We start from the raw sequence: 10191 nt of genomic DNA on the forward strand, positions 1-10191 counted from the left end.
TAGGTAAATTTGCATATTCACATGAACTTGAGTGAAATAATCAAATTTTATATGTTGACATAAAATTGAGCAAAATAAACAAATTTTGTGTACTTACAGATTTTTGTAGTACCTGTTTGGCACGATAATTACCTGATTTTACGAACATAACTTTGATGCTTCAATCAAGACCTTCGTGTGCAGCTACATCATTCATCTGAGATTGAATATTAATGTTTAGATTAAATTTCAGGAATTCAGGCGTGGAATATAGCACTAAAATATTTTGACCATTAAGTAATGAGGGAAATATCAAGAGAAATTCCAAAATGACCGTTACGCCCTTTTCGCTCGACCTTTGGTGAAATGACTACTTTACCCATGGTCCAAAGTTGATGAATATGTTCACATTATATTAGAAAACGACCAATTTTCCCTTTGAGTGTAAAAACTATTTTACCCTTGGTCTAAAGATTCACCCAAAGTAACAGTTTTACCATTTGTTAAGAATCCACCATCAACAACGGGTTTGGACAAACATACGGATTGAACTTGGAATGTTCATTTAATGATGAATTAGTGATCTGAACATGTGCTAAACTCTTATTACTCAATTTTTAAGTATTTTCCTTTATTCTCAAGGTGAGATCCCGAAACCGAAATATTATGATATGTTTTTGATATTCAGAGTTGAATGTTTCCCATATCCCAGAGGGTTACATTTCTCTTATTACTATATTAATATAATATATGTATGTGTGCTAGATAATATTAGTTGTCAAATATGAGAGATTTTGGTATAAGAGTTGGATCACAGTCGAAACCGAAAATATACATTTATTGCATTTCTTAAGGATTTGGTAATTCATTGTTGTCCAAACAAGTCGTGTTCATAACATTATAATAAATAGTGGAGATTGTATTCTAACAAACTTATCCCATGACACGCTACCTAACTGTTTGTGTGAAAAGCCCACTCGTTCATAAAGGAGAGTGATCTAATCAGGTGAAATCTCTTTCGCGGCCTTCGTTAAAGTCTTGTTTGAGATAAATAAGATTTTAAAAGTACAATTGGTGGGAAATAAATTGTACTGTTACTTTAGTTTTCGGTTATTGAATTGATTATCTAATAATACAGTTATCCTTGATAAATCAAACCTGATTATCCTATGGTCCTTTCCTTCTGATATAAGGACAGGCAAGCTTGTTTAATGATCAACTATTTCAAATATATTTTTTCTCGAGATCTGAAGATTGGACTCGTGATCATCTATGACTGGTGAGCCAATTGGGCTAGCAAATGAAGATACATTAGTTCGGCGGTGAAGCAACATGAAGTTAAGACAAGGAAGGCCATTGACATATGTAACACTGATGGTGCAGTGGTCCATGTCCGAGAATATAAAGTTATCCCAGCTCAAGGAATGGATTAAGGATGCGATATAAGTCATGGGATGGCTTATGCATTGGCCTAAGGTTGCAGCAGTGGCGCTGCCAAACGTCATTATAATCAGTTATACGACAAAAAGAATGCAAATGATGCGTATGAAGGGTGCATCAGAGCCAAACATCAGTAGATGTGATCGGTAGCATGACTTTACTCAAGTGTTAACGTCCAAAGGAGTAAAAGGCATGGCCAAGACGGTTATGGTGCAATATTATGCCATATTGGCTTATGCAAGCGGTTACAAATTGAATTTTGCGCATCACACGCATGTCAGAGTAAGGGAATGGCTTGGAATTGTGATAAATTGGGTTTATAACCTTGTTTGGAAAATCCTAACCACCAAGTATAGGTGCAATATCAATTACCGTGATTGCACAAAAGTTGACAGTTGAAAAGCACATTAGCGGTTAGAAAAACTGCCTATAGACAGATGGCTGTCCACAGGCTTATACAAACGGTTTCACACAATTTTGACATGATCCTAGCAAGTATAACTAGGCTATAAATTAATAAATTTATGGTTGTTCAATTTGTAGCAGAACCATCGAGAGTTAGAGCTTTGAGCATTCACCAAAGAAGGTAAATGACCTGTTTAGTCAACTCGATGGATGAGTTTTGTAATATTCCTTTGATGCAATCAAATGGGATGTATTATTATTATTTTTATTTGAGATCCTATTAAAGAAAAGTTATGACTCTGTCATTATGAGTAATACAACCAACTAGCACGTTTGGATACCAGAAATATAAATATTTCTGGTAAAATATTTTTGCTTCAACACAAGTTTATTTTTTTGTTTCTAGAAGTCATTCCGATAACTTCGGATTTTTTTCTTTCAAAAGTCAAAAAGAAAACAAAACCACCGAAACTCTGTAGTATATGCAAACTGGTTAATGAGGCCCAGAAGCGGGCTCGTAGTAACGTAAAGCAGGTTAGCTTTCAAACCCGTCCATAGAATCGAGCCCAAAGCCCAACCCCAAATGTGAAGCTATTAGTTTCACGACTCGACATAAACCCTAAATCTAGTACAAAACCAACGCCTCCTTTCTTCCACACCAGAGCAGAAGCAGAGAAGAAACCAGAGCCATGGTATGCACTCTCTGTCTCTCACCCCCTTCCAAACCCTAACATATCCTTATCTATCTCTGATCTAGTGATTTGATTATGATGTTGTGTTGTTGTGCAGGGTATCGATTTGATTGCTGGAGGTAAGAGCAAGAAAACAAAAAGAACAGCACCCAAATCTGATGATATTTATCTCAAGCTTCTCGTCAAGCTTTACCGATTCTTGTTGAGGAGAACTGGTAGTAAGTTCAATGGTGTTATATTGAAGAGATTGTTTATGAGTAAGGTCAACAAAGCTCCACTGTCTCTGTCCAGATTGATTAAGTTCATGGATAACAAGGTTAGATTTTGTATCTACTTTCATGATTTTTCTTAGATTTGTAACGATTGGTTTGTGTTGGATTTTGTATATGAGAGTGGGTTTGTGTTGGATTTGGATTTGATATTTTTGTTTTTGTTTTTGGGGTTTCTGTTTGTTAATAGGGAGAGAAGATTGGTGTACTTGTCGGTACAGTTACTGATGATGTAAGGATAGTAAAGGAAGTACCAAAAATGAAGATTGCTGCGTTGAGGTTTACTGAGACTGCTAGAGCTAGGATTGAGAAAGCTGGTGGAGAGTGCTTGACTTTTGATCAGCTTGCTCTGAGAGCTCCTCTTGGACAGAACACGGTATCTTTGTTTAAGATCTGGATTCATTTGTGTATTTTGGTTTTGTTGTTGCTCTTGTATGATATTTGGATGGGTTTGTAGATGAAATTGTTTTTAGTATTTTTATCTGTTTACTCTGGGTATGTTTTGATTGCTTTGAGATGGAAATGGATGTTTTTAGTATTTGTTGAAATTATGGTTAATAGTATTGACATTTAGTTGAGACACACAAATAAGCATTGTCATGAATACCATCAATATCTACTGTACTGAAATGAGCTCGCGATTGCTTTTTTGTGTTCTGTAAAGTGATTTGTTGTTCTTTATATTTGCTTTTGTGGAGTCAAGAGAATGGGCTTATTCATAATTTTTGTTTGTTGTTTGTAATGCTTATATGTTATATCTTTCCGCTACTTGTTGTTTTTTGTGTGCTTGTTTAAAACTATGAGGAATGTCAATGCTAATAGCAACATCTGTGTTTAGGTAATAGATCCGTTATTTTCCTCTTGTTCTGACCAATGTAATGGAAGAGCTAAGTTTGCATGATGTTGAATTCTGTTTGAAAACTTAACCTGTGATTCAAAAGGTAAGTTTAGTGATTTCAGTGTAAGTGTTTCGATGGACCCGTAAGCAAATAGGAATCTGATGTTTGGGTAAATCACGTTGTCTCTCCCAAAGATCCAGGATGTTGTTTGGAGGGTATCAAATGGTTTCATACTCTTGTGAAGACTCAGTCTTAGATGCAGGAGCTCCATCTGTGTGTAATAGTAATAGTCAGTTGATGCTACATGTAGCATAGCATGTGTTGCAGGTTTAGCACCATTAGCAGTAAATTTGTCTTGTTTGGAGTCTATTGTCTTCTATACATGTTTGCTTGCTTCTACTTCATCGTGGTACATGCATAATGAGGTTTCTAAGTTGGTCATTTATGTTTCTTACATTTGGTATTCGTTTTTGGGCGATCTTATAAGAGTTAAACAACAGTTCGATGATGTTTAATATTGTGAATGAGTCATCACTGGTTCTGTTTTATTTTTGCTTTCTCCAGTTTTTTTCAATACTTATTGGATTCAAATTCCTTAACTTTTTGTCGGTCCATTTCAGGTTCTTCTCAGAGGTCCAAAGAACTCTCGTGAAGCAGTGAAGCATTTCGGAGCTCCTGGTGTGCCACACAGTCACAGCAAGCCTTATGTGCGTTCCAAGGGAAGAAAATTCGAGAAAGCCAGAGGAAAGAGAAACAGCAGAGGTTTCAGAGTTTAAGTGGTTGTTTATCACATGCTTTTATCTCAAGTCAGACTTTTCAATCCCAAGTGTTAATCCTATCTTATATACACTGTGGGCACTCAAATTTTTGTTTATCTAGAATTTACGTTAGTAAATTTTCCATTCGTTGTTTTTGGTGGATTAGTGTTAACTTTTAACAAGACATCGATCTATGTTATATCTGGATTTCTTATCTGTTCTAGTAGTAAAATTGTGGTTCGGTGTGAGTTTGTTATAATAACTCTTTATATGCTGTTCTACAACTTATTGCTCTGAGTTTCTGACACTTGTTTAAAATAAATAATCTAGAAAACCCTCGTTTGGGCTTGATAAAACATGGTTTTCACAAGCCACGTTTTTGAGAGATCTAAGTTGGAATCATAACTGCCAGTAACTGCAAGAGCAATGGTCAACCAACATGACCCAATAAACTTAACCCGCCAAAAGTTTCATAATGCATCTGATACTCCACAGAATCCCAAATTGTGGAACCCTAAGAACACAAAAAGATTATTTTACTTGCTGGTTCTCCAAATGAAACCTTACACTCTAAGCATCCTTGCCAGCACAGTCTCCATACTTGCAGCTTTCACCACCAGATTTGCAAATTCAGGTAGGTTTCTTACAGTTGCAATTCTTTTGTAAATTTTAGTGTTTCTGTTTGTTGAAATTCTTAATGTATTCATGCAATTTTGAAGACCCATTTTTTTGATTTGTGCAGATAATTTTTCTTCTGTTCCTAGTTTTGCTTTTAGTTGGTTGGATGGTAAGGATACATTTCAAGCAGGTGAAGTAGCAATCATTAAGATTAAAGTACTAGACAACAACAATAACACTCAAATTGGTGGTTATAATCCTAATCCAACAATCACAGTGAATCGGAAGAAGGGTAATAGTTCTTATATATCTGGTGTCTTTTCATCTCTTCAAGGTGATTCTACTCAATGGAACATTTCTTTTGTACCAATTCTTGTTGGTGTATTTAATGTTCTTATCGATGATGAACATTTCAAGATATCCGATTCTTCACTTCATTTCAAAGTATCAGCAGGTAATTGAATTGAATTTCCTTCCATTTTTTGTTTATTCTTTTTCGTGTTTAGTAAACTAACCATTGCTAATGGTTGCAGGGAGAATGCATCCATCTGTGTCTGTTGCTTCGTGGAGAGGACTTGTTAATGAATTTGTAGCAGGAACAAAAGCATCCGTGTTAATACTTCCGAAAGACGCATTTGGGAATAATATCTCGTCAACTGTTGAAGAACCAAACTCTTACAGATTTGTAGTTTCCGCATTTTATGTCAATGGTACATTTTTAAGTTTTCTCAATGTTACTTACTTGGGTTGGAATGGATTTGGTTATGTTGGTATCGAATTTATCGCTTCCACAACTGGAAACCTCTTATTACACATTGAGGGAGAAAATCAAACTTTGAATGGTTGCCCCTTACCTTTCAAAGTGAAACCAGGTAACTTTTCAGTTTATTTTTGTTCTCTCTACCGTGGAACTGAGAAGTTCAAATTCAGTTCTTTGACACTTTTTTTTTTTTTTAAATTGGCAATGTAACAGGATCAGTGGATATTTCCAATTGCTTGGCCAAATGGAATTACGACACATATGTCTTGCAGATATTCTCTAAGTTAGAAATCTTTGTTTACCAGCAAGATGAATTTGGGAACCTTGTCCCAGGCTTATATGATTTTGATGCTCTAGTTATTGAGAAAGAGACAAAGTTGTCCATTCCTATACCTGACTTGCATTTTAAAGAATTGGCACCAGGAATCCAATTGCTTTCGTTCAGCGTGTTTGAACCAGGAGATTTTGTGCTCAGTATTTTTGATATGAAACAGAACCAGAGTATCTCTCATATGCCATATAACTTTACAGTATTTGTAGGTCTGGAATATTCTTACATAGCTGTGGTTCATTTTCATGGTTTAAGTTAGCATTGATTTTCTTGCTCTGACTAAAATATAAGTTCCTTGCATTAGGTTATTGTGATGGAGTGAATAGCGTCGTCAATGGAACTGGTCTGACTAGTTCTACTGCTGGAACTAATTCAAGTTTTTCAGTTTATTTGGAAGATATTTATCATAATCCCTCACCGGTTGAGGCAGAAACGCTGCAAGTGAAAATCACAAGGAAGAATGATTCCTACAGTATTCTGCCTACCATTTACACTAAGCAGAATGTTGATGGTATGAGATTTCTGAGAATTGTGTGGTTGCTGAATTTGCTGATCAATTGTTATCTTACGTATGACCCTTGCATTTCTGGAACAGGACCTGCACCCGAAGGAAGTGCCCCTGCACCATCTTTTGAATCAAAGAACAGTGTAAGCTTAACTTTAATGGTCTTAAGATATTATTTTCTAAATTGCTACTGACGATAAGCATTTTTAGTCTGGCGCAAATTCGACACTTCAGGTGAGTGCCTTTGATGTCACTTACACACCTGAAAAGTCTGGAGCCTATGAGATTCGAGTGTTTTGTGGAAATATTCCATTGAATGGTGGTCATCCATTTGCAATGGAAGTAAGAACAGGTATATCCATTGATTGGCTACTAGTTAAGTTACATATCTGACATTCTTCTAATTCTGTTTTTCGTTGTCAATTATTGCAGCCGAGGTTAATATTGAACTCTCAAAAGTTGTCCAATATGCAGCCAAAGTACCAAAGCTGGTTGAAAATCACTTTTCAGTGGAACTAGTTGATTCATTCTTAAATTTTGTACCATTCCAGCAAACAAAGTTGAGCCTTGAGTATCGTGTTGTTAATAGTTCTGGTTTGTTGTTCTGGACATTTGAAGATGAAATGAATGGGTCATATGTTGGCCACTACGCGGCGAAGGATATTGGCTCTTATGAGATATGTGTATCTTTCGAGGACAAACATTTGCCTCCTTGCCCTTTTTGGGTTTATGTATACAGCAGTAAGTTTCATTTTCCTGCAATATGTTATCTAGCTCTTCTGCTGAATTTTTCTAAGCATTTGGCATCCTTATCTGATTATAAACTACTTAATTCTTAATGCATTGTAGGCGAATACTTCCCTAAAGCTTTTAATGATGCTGTTTTTGTTTGGGAAGATGAATCAGTCTCTTTTGATGCCTTAGGAAATGATTACTTTGCTGGTGGCGCTGCAAATATTATTGAGTCATCAATGGTAAGTTTTTGCTGTCCATGGAAGCAAATTTCGACACATTTTACTCCACACAGTAGCTATTATGAGTACATACTCTTTGTTATGTTGGCAGCCACTTCATGGATCACTTCTCCAGTACGGCCGGTTGTTCAGATACACACCTTATAAAGGTTTCTTTGGCAATGACTCATTTTCTTACACAATATCTGATATAAACAACAACAGTGCTTCTGGAACTGTAATAATTTCGGTTCTCATTACTCCGCCCGAGTTTGTTTCCTTACCTTTTCAATTGCAAGCAACTGAAGATGTCATTAGTCCCAGAATTGGGTAAGGTATCACTTCCCAAATTATACCTTAAAATGTTACACAGTGTCTTTCGTACACACTTATTATTGCGTTGAAACACATTTCACATATTTTTGCAGTGGTTTTGTTGGGTTTGAGATAAAGTATTCAGATTTACTGGAGAATATTTCAGTGACTCTCAGTGCGAAATCTGGGACCGTCTTTCTCTCCCCCATGTTAATGCAGTTTTGGCAGCCTGCTTGGAGTGGACTGGTAGTGGGCCGAAGAGGAAATGAAGAAAAGGCTTTGGTATTAATCGGTGGTGTTGAAGCTATTAATTCCGCCCTGCAATCGATTCAGTATCTCGGGTAATTTGCGTTGAATCACATTATACATGCCTGAAAATCACTTACAAAGTTCCAGTTAAAAAACATCCATCTTATCTAATTGCAGAAATGAGAACTTTTGCGGAGATGATGCCATCAAAGCCTCGATGACGAACAAAAATGGAATGCATGACACCTATGTTTCTATTTTTGTAGAACCCGTAAACGATCCACCATTTATCCATGTTCCTGAAATTATATTAATCTCAGGGAATATCAGTACACACAGTTCGCGTATCTCTGATGAAAAGAGAGACAAGTTTGAGTTCTTAGTTGGAGATCCAGATGTTTTTTGTTTCCCCGGTATGTTCATTGTATTGTTTTCAGGAATGCACTCTGTGATGCATTGTTCACTATATTGCTATTGTTCATTGAGGAATTTTTGTTTCAGGTGGCGAGTCTCACTTTATGATCACGTTCTCCTTGGAAGTCAGTGATGGGATTCTAATAACCAGTCTACCATCCTATCTTAGTAATACTACTGAATTGAAGCTTAAGAACAGCTGCGAATGGCAACCCCTTCAGACGTTTGTCTCTATTTCTAAACATTTTACCCTGAGGGCCAAAGGTGTTAGATTTCGCGGAACACTTACAGACTGCAACACTGCCATGCAGCAACTGCTATATCAAGTGAGTGAATTCATATCTCTTTTCGCAAAATATTTCAAGTTTCAACCCATTCTGGTAAATTGAATTCTTTTTATTTGTACAGGGTGAAGGTTATGGGGCAGTTTTAACAATAACAGCAAATGACATGGGAAACTATGGGTGTTACCCAGATTGTGCAGATAAGATATCATTACCACTTTATACCGAGGCCACAGTAAATCTAATTAGGAGACAACAGATCAGTTCAGGATTGTTTTATAGTAAGTCTCCAGAAGTACTGCGTCTGCGCTTGGGCTTCTTAATTTTTTCTTTTTTATAGCTTCTTCAACGTGTGTTCTTATGCCGTTCAAACTCAGATGAACTTTTTTCCCTTGTTGCAGCAATAAATTCGGTAATAGTGACCGAGTTCATAATGATATCTCTTCTTGGAGCAGTTCTTCTGTTTTACTTTTGTCGATGTGCGCATAACCTGAGAAAGAAAATGAAAATGAAAAAGGAAAAGAAAATGAAAAAGAAAAGTAGTAAGGGGAGTGCAGAAAAATCTGCGGAACCATCTGTAAGTTCACTTCAAATCGCATTTTAGTACTCAAACTGTTTTTCGAGTAATTTTATTCATGTACTTAGGTTTCCTTTGGTATTGCAGGTAATTCCAACTTCATTAGACAACACAACTCACTTACCAACAGAATGTTCTTCGAACCCTTCCTGGCTCAAGAGCAAGTTTGCGAACTTCCGCCAATGGTAAGAACATTTCCGCCAAACAGCACATGCACAACAGGAATAATTTCCTTGGTTTTCTATCAGCTAGTCATATCTAAGAAATTGTGTTCTAAGTTTTCAGGTCAAGTCGAAAATTTGGAAATGATGAAGCTACAAAGAAGGACGAAAAATCTTCCTTTACTCCGGCCAAGTGATCAGTTTCAGTTGACAACAATCGGCAATGCACCACCACCTGCCATCAAGGAGAGGGATAAAAATTATTAAACTTAATATCATGTATATACAGATCAAAGTAATATCTAATATAATCTATTTATCTTTTTTATTTTTATTTTTTTTTATAGTGGGGCCTTAAAAAAATCAACGGGCCAACAAATAATATAAGAATTACTGTTTAGTCCAGTTTTTCATGATCCAGTTAATGGCTAATCCACCCGTGAAAAACATTTACTCCCTCTCCCAAAAACATGTTTTTGGACTAGATTATTTACTCTCTAGTCCAAAAACTTCGTGGAGATTATAAAGTGTATTTTCTAAATGTCTAAAATACCCTTCCAGGTCTAATTAGTATCAACATGTAAATGTTACTAGTAGTATGTTTCTACATACTAGTAATATCAATACGGTGATACTACATAT

The 10191-nt window shown here is 36.2% G+C and overlaps 2 protein-coding genes across 3 annotated transcripts; both read left to right on the plus strand.

The window, feature by feature from the left end:
* The first annotated feature begins 2437 nt into the window (after positions 1-2437).
* On the plus strand, positions 2438-4660 carry LOC113355195 (60S ribosomal protein L18-2-like). The gene is made up of 4 exons (XM_026597983.1): positions 2438-2516; positions 2614-2832; positions 2976-3161; positions 4245-4660. Exons 1-4 carry the CDS (start codon positions 2514-2516, stop codon positions 4398-4400), a joined length of 564 nt encoding a protein of 187 aa, XP_026453768.1. The 5' UTR covers positions 2438-2513; the 3' UTR covers positions 4401-4660.
* Positions 4661-4760: 100 nt separating this feature from the next.
* On the plus strand, positions 4761-9895 carry LOC113355194 (protein GAMETE EXPRESSED 2-like). Of its 2 annotated transcripts, none has more exons than XM_026597982.1 (17): positions 4761-5016; positions 5125-5454; positions 5534-5872; positions 5974-6300; positions 6396-6602; positions 6687-6739; positions 6807-6948; positions 7029-7337; positions 7446-7570; positions 7662-7879; positions 7978-8205; positions 8291-8526; positions 8615-8853; positions 8936-9092; positions 9213-9388; positions 9476-9573; positions 9667-9895. In XM_026597982.1, the coding sequence occupies exons 1-17, from the start codon at positions 4809-4811 to the stop codon at positions 9695-9697; spliced, it is 3423 nt and encodes a 1140-aa protein (XP_026453767.1). In that variant the 5' UTR covers positions 4761-4808; the 3' UTR covers positions 9698-9895. The 2 variants fall into 2 exon arrangements, with proteins under 2 accessions (XP_026453767.1, XP_026453766.1); XM_026597981.1 differs by having other exon boundaries at positions 9674-9895.
* The last annotated feature ends 296 nt before the right edge of the window (positions 9896-10191 follow it).

The sequence above is a fragment of the Papaver somniferum genome, chromosome 3 (genome assembly GCF_003573695.1).
Source record: "Papaver somniferum cultivar HN1 chromosome 3, ASM357369v1, whole genome shotgun sequence".
Classification (NCBI taxonomy): domain Eukaryota; kingdom Viridiplantae; phylum Streptophyta; class Magnoliopsida; order Ranunculales; family Papaveraceae; genus Papaver; species Papaver somniferum.